Source organism: Eptesicus fuscus, chromosome 6 (genome assembly GCF_027574615.1).
Source record: "Eptesicus fuscus isolate TK198812 chromosome 6, DD_ASM_mEF_20220401, whole genome shotgun sequence".
Classification (NCBI taxonomy): domain Eukaryota; kingdom Metazoa; phylum Chordata; class Mammalia; order Chiroptera; family Vespertilionidae; genus Eptesicus; species Eptesicus fuscus.
This window is the reverse complement of record NC_072478.1, coordinates 43,696,313-43,714,820: the sequence shown is the minus strand read 5'-3', so window position 1 is coordinate 43,714,820 and position 18,508 is coordinate 43,696,313. Positions and strand designations below refer to the sequence as shown.

The following is an 18,508-nucleotide window of genomic DNA, read 5'->3' as shown; positions in this document are numbered from 1 at the left end:
AAATGCTCCCACAGATGTGCAGAAGCCACCCCCCGGTTCCCTGGATGTTTGGATTTTGAAAAATCAAAAGTTGAGGGACTTGTGCCTCTGTCAGCGAGGAGGCCAGAACAAAGGAGGGTGGGATGATACTGTTTGCTAAACTGGTCTCTTTTATTTAATGAAGGCATAAATCCTATTTGTTACCAAGTGTACCCATGCTTTATGGATGAATGAATAAATAGGCGGTTAATCTACAAAGTTCAGATTTATGCAAATCCGAGCATTCCCCGTTCCAAGACATTTACTGAATTGTCAGCACCCATTCTTGGGACACAGTGGAGTATCTTTTCCTCAGAAAGTGCCCTGGGCCATTAGAATAAACCTCTGGATGCTGCCTGACCAGGAAGAGCAGTTCACCAAACTAGTTGTATGGAATGTCCCTAGATTGGAATTACAACAGCAATTTGCTGGGCAGAATGCCTTTACCTCTTTTTGGGATCTTAGTGATACCATTGTAATGAACTAGTTATTAATAGCAAGAAGGAGCAAAGGGTAGGCCAAATATTATAGGTATGTCATTTGGGCAGCTTCGTGATGGACTAATGAACTGCTGTTAGCCTGATGCTGAACTGGATCCAGATCCAACATGGAAAGAAAACTTTGGACACTACCCGAGTTATGCTCCGTTTTTTTTGGCGAAGTTTGACATACCAAGCTCAAAAGGTTGCCCATCACTGGGCCTTAGTAAGTGCCAAGCCAGGGACAGGAACACATTTTGGGGCATTAACAAAGTTTTTCTCCCCTTGAATTCCTTGCACTCTCTGCCCTTTTTCCTGTAAGTGGAAAGCTAAAGTTTTCCACTTTCATTGCCTTGGGAAATGGATGACGCAGAAGTTGCAGATAAGAAAGGAGTCAAATTCTTAGTATGTGCTTTTCAAAGGCTTAGGTTTGGGCATTGCTAATAAATTTGGGGGGAAAAAAAGAAAAGAAAAGTGGGCTTTTCTATTTCTAGGCTAGACAAGAAGCGTGGACCAGCGAGGGAGAGTGGAAGGGTCTTCTCTTCCTTCCTTTTTTCTGGGCTGAATCTGGGGGAAACCAGAAACTCTAACCTCATTACATCTGCAAGACTCTACTTCCATATACAGTCACATTCTGAGGGCCTGGGGGGACATGAATATTTAGCGGATACTAACCTACTGCACCACCCAAAATGTATTAGAAGAGGTTTCCATTTCCCCTACGGATTATAGACATGCTAACATGGAAACAGAGTGACCTTGCCACTTCGATTCCGGTCAAGGGCACATGCCTGGGTTGCAGGCTTGATCCTCAGTGTGGGTGTGCAGGAGGCAACCCATCAATGATTCTCTCATCATTGATGTTTCTATCTTTCTCTCACTCTCTCTTCCTCTCTGAAATCAATAAAAATATGTTAAAAGGAAAAAAAAGAAACAGAGTGACCAATGTATTCATCCTTTTCCAGTAGACAAGGCTGCTAAAGTACAGAGCAGGTGAGGGCTATTCAAAGAGAGTCTATAGAGGGAAGGCATCAGAACTCCGGCCTAACAGTGGAGTAAGTAATACAACCTGCCACCAGCAGGGGCACGAGGTCGGGGTGTTCTAACTACAACAGGAAACCCTCTTTGTACAGCCATCCTACCTAATAATAGACAAATATGCAAATTGACCGTACCTTTGCTATGCCCATGATTGGCCAGGAGGCGCGGGGGGGGGCGGGACTCGGGGTGGCCGGGGTGGTCGATTGGGCCGGCGGGACGCTGAGCTTGTGTCGCCAGCGGCGGCTCGAGCTCAGCATCTGTGCCATGGCTGTGCTGCGGCACAGAAGGGGCCTCTGGGGCAGCGAGCTCACGTCCTGCCGCGGACCATCAAAAGCATGGGAGCTGGGTGCCTGTCAGCTTTGGCACCAGGCCTTTCAGAAGCCTCCGCCACGCTGGAGGCTTCTGAAAGGCCTGGTGCACCAGTGGACAGGCACCCAGCTCTCCCGTGATCGAAAGCGAAAGTGTGTAGGGGACCCTACACGTGCATGATTTAATCATGCACTGGGCCTCTAGTCTGTTTATAATGAAGAAGAAGGAATGCTAGCAAATTGTAATCTGGAAATGCAAAGGGTTCCTTTAAAAATATTCAGGTACAGCAAACAAATTCCACAGCATATAAAAATTTAATGCTACATTAATAATTTATTTTTACTACTAAGCACTCAGTTTAAAATAGATATAAATGATTCTTAAATGAGAGTCCTCACATTTTTGTAATATTTCCTTTGGTAAATACCCAGATGTATTCTCTGAAGTAGCTGAGAATATTAACTGGAAAAGTAAAAGGTCCATCTTTTTGGATTTGTCATTGTCACACCTAATACAGCTCTGATGATAATATCAAATGGGGTAACAGGGGAAAAATTGTACATTTTCATTTTGAAGTTTATCAGTAAGGATCAAAGTTATTATAAAAATGGTGCAATCAAATATATATATATATATATATATATATATATATATATATATGATTGCACCATATATATATATATAACATATATATATATAAAATTTGTATTGCCAACATATTTTAGACAGGGATTCCTGTGAATTCAATGGAAAACTTTAAATCTATTGCTTTGGCTTACATTATGTCCATGAAAAATGTTCAATGATTTGATGTCTTATGCTTTTTGAATTGAGAATTCTTTTTATATTCAGTAAAATGTTTCATTGTAGAGAAATTATGGGTTTTCTAGAAAACTAGAAACTTAATACTAAGAGTACTCGGTGAAGATGCTGTGATAATATAAAAGTAACAACAGTTCTTTCTAAATATAATTAGTTCATATTATAGTTAAATATATGGGGAGTCAATTTAATTTTTTGATCGTGTTTCACTTTTTTCAGTGACTTTCTTAAATTTCATTACCACTATTTCCACTTGACTTATTTATCCATTTTAATAATTATTATTAGTGCCAATGTTTAAGTAGCTTAAAAGAATAAGGGAGAAGTTTTTGAAGCTATGTTTTAAGATGTATTTTAAAAGATCTAATTAAGAAAAAAGTCTTCCCATCCATTAGAAAATGATTTTTTTATTTGCCAATATACTATTCAGTTATAAATGACCACTCTTTAAAAGTTATTTTTAGCTGTGTTTTAAAAATTTAAATGTTAAGATATTACATTTTACATGACTGTAAATATATTTAATGCTGCTTATTCAAATAAGCCCAAGGTTTCCATATTCTCAAAAGAACTAATTTTTTGACCATTTAATTAACATTGAGTAGAATTTAAATACGGTTGTCTTAAAAATGAACAGCCTGGGGAGTATACATTACCCAAATACTGAAAAATGAAGGAGAAAAATTCACAACTGGTGAAGAAAATTAAAGCAAGAAGCAGCAAGAAGAAATGACTATATCCCATAATTTTTACTCTAATGACAGTGGTGACAGCAGCAGCATGCCAACTGGCCATCTTTGAGGTTTGGAGCAGAGTTCAAAAAAAAAATTTTTTTTTGTATTTTCAGATGACTATAACTAGCAGGGTGTCAGTTTTTCTTACAGAGACTAACAAATTTTAGATAACTGATAATAACAATTTAGTTTGTTTGCAAGCTAAAATGTTTAGATACCATTTTGAAACCTTTATCCTAGTTTATTTCTGCTGTTGGTACCATTTTGCATGCGTCCCTGATTTTCTGCTCACGTGAGTTTAGGTCAGTGGTCCTCAAATCTGTTGTGCATCAGGATGATATGAAGAGCTTGTTGAAGCATTGCTGAGCCACCAGCGGAGTTTCTGACTGAGTAGGTTTGGGCTGGGGCCTGAGAATCTTCATTTCTAACTAATTTGTGGATGATGCTGATGGGTTTGGTCCAGAACTACATTTGGAGATATGCTGGTTTAGTTGAATTTCTTTATTTATTATTATTTTTTCTTTATTATTTTTTTAAATATGTTTTTATTGATTTTTTAGAGAGAGAGGAAGGGAGAGGAGAGAGAGAAACATCGATGAGAGAGAAACATCGATTGACTGCCTTCTGCAAGCCCTCTATTGGGAACCAAGCCTGTAACCTAGGCATGTGCCCTGATCAGGAATCGAACCAATGTCCCTCTAGTTCATGGGTCCTTGCTCAACAACTGAGCACATCGACCGGGCTAGTTGCATTTTAGGAGAGCTATATGATTCTGACATAAGAAGATCAGGAACAGTTTCACATAGTATTTGTTACATAGACATGTCTTTATAAGAGTAGTTGACTTGGTTCAAAGGAGAAAAGCAGAGAGAAAAAGACAAGTATGTAATAGAAAGGGAAGTTGAGAGAGTAAAAAAACAAAGGGGATGAGGGACAGTCAGTCAGAAAGGCAGAATGAACATGGAGAGATACATGAAAACAATGAGACAGAGAGAGAGAGAGAATAGCCCACAAACCTGCAGAGATTGAAAAAAAAACAAAAACAAAACAACCCACAAAAAACATTGGGAGAAAGAAAGTCAAAGAGGTGAAAAAAATAAAAGAAATAAGACAGATATATTTCTAATCTGATTTTGTTCTGATTAAGTATTGTTTTTATAAAAGTTAAGCTCATGCTTGTCATCAGAATTTAATTCTAAGTATAAAGAAATAGGCCTTACTTTTTTTTTCTAGTGTTATAGTCTCTCTTTTAAAATTCACTAGGCCCTGGCTGGGTAGCTCAGCTGGTTAGAGTGTCATCCTGAAATGCCAAGGTTGTATGTTTGATCCCTGGTCAGGGCACATACAAGAATCAACCAATGGCCCTGGCCGGTGTGGCTCAGTGGATAGAGCATCGGCCTGCGGACTCAAAGGTCCCGGGTTCGATTCCCGGTCAAGGGCATGTACCTTGGTTGCGGGCACATCCCCAGTCGGGGGTGTGCAGGAGGCAGCTGATGGATGTTTCTCTCTCATCGATGTTTCTAACTCTCTCTCCCTCTCCCTTCCTCTCTGTAAAAAATCAATAAAAAAAAAAAAAAAAAAAAAAGAATCAACCAATGAATGCATAAGTAAGTGGAACAACAAATTGATATTTCTTTCTCTCTCGCGCGTGCTCTCTCTCAATAAACAGAAATTTTAAATAAAAAAAAATTCATCAGGATTGAGAGTACTGGATATCATTAAGGGCCAAATACACAAGTCTACATAATTTATCTTCTTTCAAAATAAACTATAGTTGCATTTTCAGATGTGGGAAAGCTTACCCACTTCCTAACTAACTATACCAGAGTCAGTAGGATACACACACACACACACACACACACACACACACACACACACACACCTGTACATTTACATTTAACTATAAAATCACGAGTGTAGAAAACTCATTCCTTCAGATAGTAGCTACTGTTTCAATAAGATAGTAAATACATAAACTATGGTTATTCCTAGAAGTTCTTAACTTGTTTGACAGGAAAGAAGTCCTGCAGCTGGAGACTCTGAGTCACCAAGTGTCAACATTAACCCTTTGCACTCGCTTGCTTTTTTCTCGATTCCTTTATTCTAATGCTAACCGTGTCGAGTCACATTCGACATCCGAGTGCAAAAGGTTAAAGTTTGTGGGAAAAGCAATGATAACAGCAATTGTGGTAGAATTTGCAAGAGTGGCTTCAAATGTTGCCTTCCCTCAACCCAAGCCCCAGTGTGACTGTAGCTTTTCTCATGGGGGGGGAGGGGAAGGGTCCCTCTCATTTCCTGAAATGGGTCTGGCCTGCGGACTTGCCGCAGTAAGGATGGCAGTGGTGATGCCACACGACATTTCTGAGCAGAGGTTTCAGGAGGCCTTGCAGACTCTCACTTCACTCCTGAGTGTCATGTGTCTACCCTGAGGATGAGCCCGCTTAGCCTGCGGTGGACCAGAGCTGAGTCACTGCTGTCTCAGCCAAGGTCCCAGGTAGGACGACAAAGCTGACGCGCAGAAAACTGCATGGCTGCTCTCAGACAAACCCAGCTGAGCGCTGACTCACACAATTGCTAGCTAAATAAGTGGCTACTGCTTACGACACTAAGTTTGTAATAGAGTTATAGCTGACTCACACACCAGCTAACGTTTAGTGAGCGCTAATTATATGTCAGATACCCTGCTAAACATCTTTAGACACATCTTACTGAATCCTCTTAACATCCCATGGATGCAAATACTCTTACTAGTCCCACTTTGCATAAAGAAAACAGTCATTTTTGCCCTCCTTATAGCCAGGATTCATGCCCAGGCCTCCCAAGCCTCATCGCTACACTCCAATGCCTCCATTGGAATGTGCTGGTTGGTGAGACTTGAGAAACTTATGTACTAACTTTAAGGATTGTTACTTTTGTTACTTGGTCTCTTCAAATTTAGCACTAAGGCAGGAGTTCCCACCCCTTTCTCACGGAGAAATTACGTTTGGAGGTGAATTGGCTGCTCCTACCAGGTTCCCTTCCCTGCTTCCTGCTACCATTTGCATTGGCTGGGAGCTCACAGGTCACTCTCCCCATCTGAACCGCAAGCAGGAGGAAGGGGACGTGGTTGGCAGGGAGCAGACACTTTTATCTTAGTTTTAAAAAATTTTGTGTAGCATTCAGTTATTTTAACAAGATGATCCATCCACCTATCTATCTATCCATCCACCCATCCATCCATCCATCCATCCATCCATCCATCCATCCATCTATCTGTAGAAAAGAACACATATGTATAGGCATTTAAATCAAAGATTACTATAGCTTAAGCTCAGCAGTTTAGTTGCTCTTGAGTTACTGCCACCATCTAGAGACAGCATTCCAAGAAGTTTAATTTCCTCAAGGGGGCGCATTAAAAAGTCTACGATACTAGAAGGACTGAAACAGCAAGGCCTCTTCAGTGTAACAGTTCTTTATGCAGACTTAACAATTGTCGTGTAATGTCTTTGTCTTCCCCAAATAGTACCTTATTTTCCCATGAGTGACAAATCGCATTATTTTACATTATTAACCAAAGCTCATTTTCTCACTGTCAGATCTAGCCAATTCAAGTTCTTTTACACATTTGTGTTTTTTTTTTTAATTTTTAAAATATATTTTATTGATTTTTTACAGAGAGGAAGGGAGAGAGAGAAACATCCATCAGCTGCCTCCTGCACACCCCCCACTGGGGATGCGCCCACAACCAAGGCACATGCCCTTGACCGGAATCGAACCTGGGACCCTTCAGTCTGCAGGCTGACGCTCTATCCACTGAGCCAAACCAGTTTCGGCTACACATTTGTGTTTTTGAAGCTTCAGACATTTGAAGCAAGTCCTGACAGCCTTGCTTGCCCAGGTATACTAATTGGCCAGAAGCTTTATAGGGTCATAAATATGGTTGTTAAATAGTCGGTAAGCTGGACTTAGTGTGTTTTTTTTTCTTTTTTAGGAGGTCTCATTTTTCCTTCATAACTGCAGTAAGCAAAAGAAAAGAACAGAAACACTTGGCTTTGTACCTGCTAGATACCTGCACACTTACAATCTCTTACATTTAATCTTCCCAATTCTTTTAGTTTAGATACAATTTTTGAACCCTTTTATCACATGAGGAAACTGAGGCAAAGAGAGGGTAAGAAACATTCTCAAGTATGCATATTGGTTATTATATTTAGGTTCAAACTAGGCAGTCTGGCTCCCATGCCCGTATTCTCAATTTCCATTCCATTCCACCTCCAAGACAGTAACCAGGCAGGTTCTCTCATTAAAAAATTTACTATGTGCACAATCACCACTTTCCTGAAATATTGGCTGTGATACTAATACATAGAAAAAAGAATGGATTTTTTTAAAGGGAGGGTTGAGTGGCGCCAACCACTTTATTTTTTAAATATATTTTTATTGACTTCAGAGCGGAAGAGGAGAGAGAGAGAGAGAGAGAGAGAGAGAGAGAGAGAGAGAGAAACATCAATGATGAGAGAGAATCATTGATTGGCTGCCTCCTGCATGCCCCACACTGGTGATTGATCCTGCAAACCAGGCACGTGCCCTTGACTGGAATCAAACCTGGGACCCTTCAGTCCGCAGGCCAACGCTCTATCCACTGAGCCAAACCAGCTAGGGCAAGAATGGATATTTTAAGCTAATGGAATAAATGTAAGATTTCCTTAGGTGACATATAATTTGTATTTCTATGTCGTTTTCTCTCTGCCTGTTTCTAATTTTGTTATAAGAGGTCTCAGGACTTCATGGTCAGTCAGTCCTTGTGCCCCAGATTCTTGCTGTGACCACAGGCGCTTCACTCACCGCAGTTTTCTTCATCGGCCCGGTTCCCACAGTCATCCACGCTGTTACAATGAAGATCCTGAGGCAAACACTTGGTGATGTTCCCACAGGGGAAATAGCCGAGGGAGCACTTGACCTCCTGTCCACCCCCATGAGAAACTGTGATGGAGAAAGTGGAGACAAGTTTAATATGAAGGCATCGCAAAAAAGCGGTGCCCCAATAGTTTATCACCATTTGGTCTTCTCACCCTGGTGTTACCCTCCCTGTGGCACCCTCACCTCGCTTCCTAGCATCCGTTTTCCAAGAACCTCCACTCCAATGGAAGGTTCTTTCCCACAGTCTCCGAAGATGCCAGGATTCTCCCCTCTTTGCATGCTCCTTCCCACCCGGAATGCCCTTCCCAGCCCTCTTTTTTTTCCCCGTCTTCTATGAAATGCCTGCCAATCTTTCATAGTTTAGTTCAGCTCTCCTCTTCTCTCTCAAAATAGTTTTAGCCAGTCATTTAAACAAATCAGGAATTCATTGCATTCTTACTGTCAGCTCAGAACCCAGGCTGGTCTGGGACTAGAAGGAGGAAGGCATAGAGGAGACAGGGATGCACATGCCCTGTGCTCTTCCCTCTCCTCTCCTAAGCGGGACGCCCTGTGCCTATAGTGCTGAATGAAACAGTTCCTGCTCTTTCCAGATCGGCTTCTTTTTTTTTTCTTTTTTCACTTAGCAACATGTATTTAAGGTTCCTACATTTCTTTCATGGCTCAGTGCCTCCTTTGTTTTTAGTGCTGAATAATATTCCATTATCTGTACCATAGTTTATTTATCCATTTACCTACTGAAGGACATCTTGGTTGTGTCCAAGTTTTGGTAATTATTTATTTTTTGTTAATCCTCACCCGAGGATATTTTTCCCATTGTTTTTTTAGAGAGAGTGGAAGGTAGGGAGGGAGAGGGAGGAGGAGAGAAAGAGAAAGTGAGAAACATTGATGTCAGAGACACATTGCTTCATTGCCAGGGATCAAACCTGCAACCTAGGTACGTGCCCTTGATTGGGAATGGAACCCTCAACCCTTCGGTGTGCAGGCAGATGCTCTAACCACTTAGCACATGGGCCAGGGCCAAGTTTTGGTGATTATGAATAAAACTGCTGTAAATATCCCTGTGCAGGTCTTTGTGAGGACATAAGTTAACTATTTCATTTTAAAAGATTTATATAATTTCAAAGGTTATTGTAGACGCCAGTATAATGCTGTTGCTTATTATCCTTACCAAGTTTGTAAATCTTTGTCATATTCTAGAATAATTGTCAATCATAAAGAAATAAACGCAGAATAGTTTGAACAGTCAGTAAAGCTTATTATGTAAAAATCTATTCGTGGTCTATCATTAACTCATGAAAAGAATAAAAGTGGCTATTTCCTTGATAAGGAACAGTGGGACATTTTAATAATAGAGCAAATGACATTCTTATTGAAAAGCAATTTATGTCAGGTTAGAGCACATAATTTGATAAAGGAAACAGTGAAATCTGTGTAATAATGAGCTGTGTTGTAAACAGTTTTCTCACATGTGAAATTATTTTAAAATTATTTATTAGTATTTTTTTCAACAAAGTGACCAAAGCAAAGTCAAAACAAAGGATTTTTGTATCACAGGACATCACTGGTAGAACATCACACATTTCAGAAACCTCAATGTATATGCATGTAAATAAATTGATCTGCATTGAGACTGAATTTTTATATATTTATTAAGATATAAAGATATAAATTATCAGAAAAATTCTTTGATGAATTGTCCTCCTTCAGCCACATTTATTATTTGAAGAGGTTTTAACTAGACATCTAGGTATATTCATTGATATGGGGGTATCCCTGCTACCAGGCCATTTCAGTGGACAGAATAGAAAATACATGCATAGTAATTCATACATACACCTTAGTATGTATGAATACATAGTAATTCATTCATACTTAGATCTTCTGTATTTCTCTCTCTCTAGACCTCTAGATACAAAAACTATGATTTCAAATACAATTCCTTGCCAACACTATAAAGTTCAGTCTAGTTTTCTCTCTTTACAATATTGGTAACTCCCTTCTCTAACAATGAGAAACCAGCTTTCTAAAATTCTTATAGTTATTACCTTTACAAATCCACTTCTGCATGGATGCCCTCTTCAACCCCATTCAGCTCCGACTCCCTATACTAGGCATCTTTCCGATGTGAGCACTCTCCTTGCTCTGTTTAGGATCTGATACACTGTGCCAGGCTCTCTCTGTGGACACCCTCCTCACCCCAGTGGGGCTCCAAAATTCCTCATCCCAGCACAGATGAATACCTTTTTTATTAAAAAAAATATATATATTTATTGATTTCAGAGAGGAAGGGAGAGGGAGAGAGAGATGGAAACATCAATGATGAGAGAGAATCATGGATCCTCTGCCTCCTGCACGCCCCCTACTGGGGATCAAGCCTGTAACCTCGGCATGTGTCCTTGCCTGGAATCAAACCTGGGACCCTTCAGTCCGCCGGCTGATGCTCTATCCACTGAGCCAAACCAGCTAGGGCTGAAAGCCCTTTTCTTATTTGCCAAATGGCTTTAAGACTCAACTATTCAGGAAGAGAAGTGGTGGAATAAAGGGCCAGTAAGTGATGTTAATAGGAAAATTTTGGAGAAGTTGAAGGGGATGAGAATATGCCACCCTAAAATATGCCACTGTGGCATAAAGATTATTTTGAACTGAAGGCAACTGAGAAAAGGCAGACATTGGGAGAGCTCTCTGCCTTCCCTCATCTACCTAAGAGTAGAACATACATTCCCTTTGTGAAGGTGTTCCCCTCTTCTCTCCCATACCAGGAGAGCAACTCTTTTCACTGGAGATGAAAAGTTGGCATTGGGATGCATCTGAACAAGCCAACTTTACTTACATAACATTTAAAAATATTTTTATTGATTTCAGAGAGGAAGGGAGAGGGAGAGAGACTTGAATCATCAATGATAAGAGGAATTCGTTGATCGACTGCGTCTGGCACACCCACACTGGGGGTTGAGCTCAGAACCGGGCATATGTCCTGACCTGGAATCGAATTTGTTGACCTCCTGGTTCATAGGTCAATGCTCAAACATTGAGCCATGCCAGCCAGGCCTTACACAACATTCTTATTCCATTGGTTTCCTATCTGTTTACCTTCCCACAAGAAGCCCAAACCTTTCTTCCCTTTGTCTAGTCACTTCACAACTTGTTACCCTTTGCTAAAGTGTTATATAAGCCCTCAAGCCTAACTGCCTCTTTTGAGTTTTCATTTCTTTCATGAGGAATCTCTGCGTATGTGACATTTTAAATATTAATATCAATAAAATTTATAAACTTTCCACCTGTTAATTTGTCTTTGTTAGTTCAGTTTGCGAGCCTTAGTTACAGAATATAAGGGGAGAGAGGAACATTTTTCTTCCCTCTTCCCTTACAAAGTCAAAAGCAAAATCTAAAGAAGTGGAAAAAATTTTTTCTCTCTACACTATGATTTGTCATGAAGCTATGCCATTAAGAAAAATTATTAGCCATATTATTACAGCACTAATAAGTAGAAAAATAATATTGAGTAATTCTGGCAAAGTTGTCCCAGAGTTACACAAGAAATAGTTCATAGTGCAGCAAGGAAACAGCTGTAGGCATATAACCCAGCTAACCACGGCCTGAATGCTGTTTTTGTCCTGTGCTAACCTAAATATTTCAGTGGTTGACAATTTTAAATGGGAGAGAGAAAGCGAGTTTATATTTCAAGGCAGATTATCTTTACTAGACTGACACTTATAAAATCTCTGTGGCTTACGTGCTAATGGGAATTCATCTTTTTCTACCTCCCAGTAGCTTTCAGACTCCCTGGCTGCAGCCTTGTCTGGGCCTGGATTTCCAGCAACCTCTATATTTCTTAGATCTTTTTCATGCAGAGTAACTTAGCCCTCTTCCAACATATTAGGATAGCCAAGCCTCAGGGCCCACAACTTCTTTATAAGTAACTAGCGTTCCCGTTGCAGGAAAAATCCTGCAATAGGGTTTCCTGCTGTACTCTACCCCACCTGCTTTTCCCTTCTCCCCCGGCCCCGCCTCCGCTCCTCCCTTCTCCTTCCCCTGGCTTGCTTGCTTCTCCGCAGCTTTGCTCCCTTCTGCAGCTCTTGGCTTCTTTCTACACTGTCTTGATATGTAAATTAGCGGCCATCTTTGTTGGGGTAATTTGCATACTCGTCCTGATTGGTTGGTGGGCGTGGCTTGGGCGTAGTGAAGGTGCGGCCAATTTGCATATTTGTCTATTATTAGGTAGGATGAGAAATTATAAAGAACAACTAAAACTTCCCCAATAAGTTTATCCAAAGGATCACAATGTGTGGCACTATTAGCATATGAGATGGAATACAAAAATAAATTATAATTGAAATCAATTTTTTATTATGGCAAAATGTAAATAACAAAATTTTAACACATCGTGAGTACACACTTTAATGGCATTAAGTACATTCACATTGTTGTGCAACCTTCACTATTGTCCATTTACAGAACTTTTCCATCATCCTAAATTGAAAAAGAAAATGGCTAGATGCCACAAAATTTTTGGCAATGCCTTAACCATATATGTGTTGTGTAAGCCTGACGGACTCTTCCATCCTTGCCAAAGGGAGTGCTAAGCTTCTCCCCTTTCATACACTAGAAAAACATCTTGGATGACATAATCCCTTGGATGCAAAGCTGCCATGGTTACTACTATTTCACTTCAAAAGATGTATTCATACATTAAATAAATAGGAGAATAGCTGTTCTCATATGACTACCTTACTGAGCAAATTGTATTTTATTGAGTCTTTATATTTCTTCCACTTTATATAAAACTGGAGGCCCAATGCACGAATTTGTGTAAGAGTAGGCCTCCCTCCCCCCCACCCCGGCTGCTGGCACTGGCTTCCCTCTGGCACCCTGGACCTCGGTTTCCCTCACAGCCCCAGCTTTGTCCGGGAGGTCGTCCGGAAGAATGTCCGGTCTAATGAGCATATTACACTTTTATTATTATAGATATATTTTATTGTGGTAAGAACAGGTCACATGAGATATACCCTCTTAACAAATTTTCAAGTGCACAATACAGTACTGTTATCTACAGGCACAATGTTGCACAGCAGATCTCTATAACTTATTCATCTAGCATAACTGAAATTGTTTATCTGTTGATTAGCAACCTCTCATTTCCCCCAGCTCCCAGCCCCTGGAACCCAGTATTCTACTCTCTGCTTTCATGAGTTTGACTATTTTAAATACCTCATATAAGTAGAAACATGAAGTATTGTCCCTCTGTGATTAGCTTATTTCATTTGGCATAATGTCCTCAAGGCTCATCCATGTTCTCATATAAAGCAGAATTTCTTTCACAAAAGGGTATTGGTATTTGAATGTGAAGGATCACTGTTTGCATTAGATAGGATCCTTTAAGTGTGGTTGATATGCCAACTTTCGAATAGCTTTGTATTTGAATTGGCATACATCTGGGCCTATAAAGGCTGCAGGTTGGATACTCCAATAACAAAATTGGTAAGAATAGACCTAGACTTATTCAGAGCATTGAACCTCAATAATTTAGTAACTGTATTTGATAACTAAGGTTGAAACAGAGTGTATAGTGGTGAGAACATGTGTCATTGTTTATTGACCAGCCAGTACGTAATGCTTAACAACCCTTGGGAGAGTCCCAGGTTCTCATGCAAAATTCTATATAAGTATAGGGAGTTGATTTGTTATATAACCAAGAGTCATGAGGTGAAAGAGGAAGAAGCTAAGCCCATAAAGTTTCTGTGTTGTTCTTTACATATGTCCTTAGTATGTCTCCAGTGTTGTGAGTGCAGAGTCAGAGAAAAGATAGGAGATACTCTAACTCTATTGCAATATGTATTATGATTGTGGCCATGTCAGATGGAAGGAATAAGAAAAGAATGAGAATTTAATGTGACAGTGGAAGAGATTAGTGAAGGAAGTTGGCCACAACTTTATTTGGGCACAGAACTCTGCCTAGTCAAATTAGGACATAAAATAAAAAAGTTATAAATAAAAGGCAAAGATATGACAGAAAAAATTGTGAAAGACATTGAAATGGGCAAAAAGATAAGGTTTCTTGAGCCAAGTTATCTCCACCTTATATTGTCTTTGAACTATTTTACAACTCTAGTTTGTAGAATATTTACAGTACTGATGAACGGAGTGGATCCAGAGACATTGAAGCATGGAGCAGAGTGAGGAATCTTGGAGGGAAGGCAGGGGAGAGTGGGTGGGTGGGAAGTAATCAACCAAGAAACTTGTATGCATATATGCATGGCCCATGGCCACAGACAGTGGGGCAGTGAGGGCCCGGAGTGGGGGGTTCAGGGGCCGGCTAGAGGGGGTCAATGGGGGGGCATATGTAATATTTTCAACAATAAAGAATTATTTAAAAAACTTATAATAATGCAAATGACTCTTGTCCACAGTAATGTAGATTGTGTGAGACAAAAATAGATTGTGAGATACATTGATTATCAGATCTTGGTCAGTTTTGCATGTATTAAGCAAATTTACTTCCGCATTCATATATATATATATATACACACACACATATATAGGCACAATGTATATATATGTATATACTATATGTATATATATGTATAGGAATGCTGAAGTAAATTATATATATGTTTTTAATTCTTTGAATCGATTGTAACATCTTATTGGTTTCTTCATTAGCAAATGAGTTAAATAAAGCCTTTGAGACATTTTAATTTTATATTTGTATGAAAGTCCTAACTTTAACCCCTCCTCCTATTGTTCCTCCTCCTACTGCTTCTACTTCTTTTTAAAATGTCATTTAATAGGTGTGGGAACCCATTGAGAACCCCAGTGTTGGTATGAAGGTTATTTTAAGCTGAAGACATTTGAAAATCAATAGATGCAGAAAGAAGCCTCCTGGGATCTTCCCTTATCTGACTAAAAGAAGAAACTTCTTGGAAATGAGGCTGTCAAAAATCCCCTTATCAGGAAGAATCTATTCTCAGGAAAGAGACCAAGAATAAGCTTAGCCTTAGTGTCATGGCCAAGAGGAAGAGGGAAAGACTACATGCATCTGCATACAGAAACATTATCACAAACTTTCTTAGCTCACCTTTGCTCTCCTAAAAACCTATTTGTCTTAAAGAAATTTACTTGTTTTTCCCTAGAAGCCTTTGCTTCCCTCTACCTTTTCCTTAAGTCAGGGATATAAACCTCTAAGTTTAAGCATAGTAAGCTAGCTTCTTTTATTAGCTCCTGTTGGGATACATACAAATAAACTTTTTCTCTTGTCATTCTGCCCTTTGTCACTTTAAGTCACAGGCCACAGGTACTGAACCTAAAAGGGCAGAGGAAAAGGTTTTCCTCCCTACACAGGTCTAACTTGGACATAGGAGATGACTTCATTTGAATAACCTTTTGTTTATTTTTAAATTACATTTATTTAGTCCTAAAGTTGATAGCAAGCTCTTATCAGATAAGGAGTGAATAGATGAGATAGAAAAGTTGAAGAAAATGGGATTTAGTGCAAATGTTGCTAGGTTATTTCATAGGGAAAATATGTACCTTAGAAGTAGAGGTATTTCTAATTACATTTTTGAAGGCTTTCTGGCCACAATAAATGAAATATTTGTATATCTGAATATATTTATGCATTGGGAATTAAAAAGACACCGAGATCAGAAATTAATAATTTCAACAAACAATCCAATTAAAAAATGGGGAGCTACCCATTGGGTAATATTGGGTAATTTTGGTAATTTTGATGTGTCCATACTAGTTCTTCAATTGTAACTAATGTACCACATTAATGCAAGATATTAATAAGCAGGGGGAACTTTAGGGGAGAATGGGTGTATATAAGAACTCTGTGTACTTAATGCTCATTTTTTCTATAAATCTAAAACTGCTCTGAAAAAAAAAAAAATGGCAGAAGGTCTGAATTGACACTTCTCTAAAGAGGACATACAGATGACCAGAAAATGCTCAATGTCACTAATCATCAGAAAAAGGCAAATTAGAACCACAATGAGATATCACCTCACGACTGTCAGAATGGCTATCATCAATAAATCAACTACAAGTTATTGGTGAAGAGGTGGAGAAAAGGGAATCCTCATGCACTGTTGGTGGGATTGCAGACCGGTGCAGCCACTATGGAAAGCAGTATGGAGTCACCTCAAAAAATTAAAAATGGAACTGCCTTATGACCCAGTGATTCCATTTCTGAGCATTTATTTGAATAAACCCCAAACTCTAATTCAAAAGAATATATGCACTCCTATGTTCATTGCAACATTACTTCTAATAGCTAAGACATATCAGCAACCCAAGTACCAATCAATAGATGAGTGGGTTAAAAAACTGTGGTACTTATGTACAATTGAATATTACTTAGCCATAAAAAATATGAAATCTTACCATATGCAACAGCATGGATAACCTAGAAGATATTATACTAAGTCAGTCTAGAAAGACAAATACCATATGATTTCACTTATAAGTGGAATCTAAAGAACAGAATAAATGAACAAACAAAATTAAAACAGACTAATGGATACAGAGAACAGACTGATGGTTGCCAGAGGGGAAGGGATTAGAGGGGGCTGGGTGAAAAAAGGTGAAGGGATTAAGAAGTAAAAAATGGTAGTTACAAAATAGTCATGGCCATGTAAAGTACAGTAGAGAAAATATAGTCAATAACATTGTAATAACTATGCACGGTGCCAGGTGGATAGTGAAAATATTGGGCGGCGGGGGGACATTTTGTAAAATATATGATTGTCTAACCAATATACACATAAAACAAATACAAAACTATATTGAATATAGACTGTAATTGAAAAAAATCTAAAAAAATAATTTCAACTAAGACTTGGTAGCAAAATAGATTCAGAACCGAATTAAAACAATTAGCAGAGTTCCAGTGATGCAGCAGACAGTTCATGATGGTGACAACATGACATGGTGAGGTATTTGGCCCGGTTAGCTTGGTATACATTAATATTTAATGTTGATGTATATACATCTTTCTTTTAGTGGCACTTGAAATTAAATTTTTGTGATTACAATTTTTAAATTGAATATTCTTATCTCATACAAACATCACTCATAATTTAAAAAATCAATTAATTTTTTTAAAAAACAGTCCTAACAGAAAAAAAAAATCACTCCAATGCATAAAAATGCAAGTAACTATTATAGTCATATTTGATGCAACTTGGGAAAAAATACTTAATAATTTTAATAGCAACAGCAGAAACATTTTTGATGAAGCACTTTAATCTCTTCCTTTTGAAAATCCTTTGTGATTAAGAGGATGGAAGAAAAGAGGAACAGTCACGTATGCAGATTGCCAAGTGAGACATAAGTATTGAGTGAATATCCGTGATTTTTTTTTTCTGCCAGAGGATGAATTATTGTTATTCTCCTATGACTAAAAAAATGTGTATATGCTTTGTATGCATTTCAGGGGATCTGTGTGAACTGCAGTACACAGAGAAGGAAAAATGATCTAGACTTTGTGCAGCTATTGTAGCTTTCTCTTTGACTGAATAGGGTACCAATGTAATTCAGGGTCAAAGCCAGAGAGCAAGTACAGCGGCGTATTTTTATAACATGGTTTTGAGGAAATTGCACCAGTTTCCATCTAGTAAGATGATTATGCTGTGGCTGGCTATCATTTTTGGGTGAGACATGACTTGACCTGTTATATGTCCAAATCTTGAATCCTTCTCTGAGAAGTAAAATCTGAAGGGTTTCAATAAACATTTCTTAGAAGCTAGGTTCCTAGTGACTTATCATCAATGAAATAAAACTTAGCTTTTATTGTTGACAGATCTTGACAGAAGCGCATAAACACTTATAATAGTGTCTGGGAAACTCCTGGAAATACCCACTCAGTGAAACGATAAACCTGATTCTGTAACAACATTAACTGTTAAAATGGAAAATTTCAACACGATGGCTCTGAAATCACTGCAGTCACTTCAATTTAGAATAAAGGATGCGAGTACATTTAAATAAAATGTTTTATAGGGTTTCTGTACAGCTACGATTTGGGCACCAAGATAAGCGTCTCATTGGATTCCATAACTTATTTACAGCATTTTTACAATCTATGGAAAATATATAATATTCCTGTTTTCTTAGATAATTACTCACATGATCAAAAGCATAGAGGCAATTTGCTAAGATACCTTGTCAGGAACAAACAAAAACCAGTCAAATAGACAAACAAAAACC

The 18,508-nt window shown here is 38.7% G+C and overlaps 1 protein-coding gene and 1 non-coding gene across 2 annotated transcripts in view; both read right to left on the bottom strand.

Annotated features, from left to right (window-relative positions):
• Nucleotides 1-18,508, bottom strand: part of RXFP1 (relaxin family peptide receptor 1) — an 85,012-nt gene that overhangs the window by 49,593 nt on the left and 16,911 nt on the right. Inside the window, exon 2 of the mRNA XM_028152455.2 lies at nucleotides 8,228-8,365. Coding sequence (XP_028008256.2) covers nucleotides 8,228-8,365 — 138 coding nt within the window. The remainder of the gene's footprint in view (nucleotides 1-8,227; nucleotides 8,366-18,508) is intronic.
• Nucleotides 12,782-12,908, bottom strand: LOC114233463 (U6atac minor spliceosomal RNA). The gene has a single exon (XR_003619604.2). It is a non-coding gene; the product is annotated as a U6atac minor spliceosomal RNA (small nuclear RNA).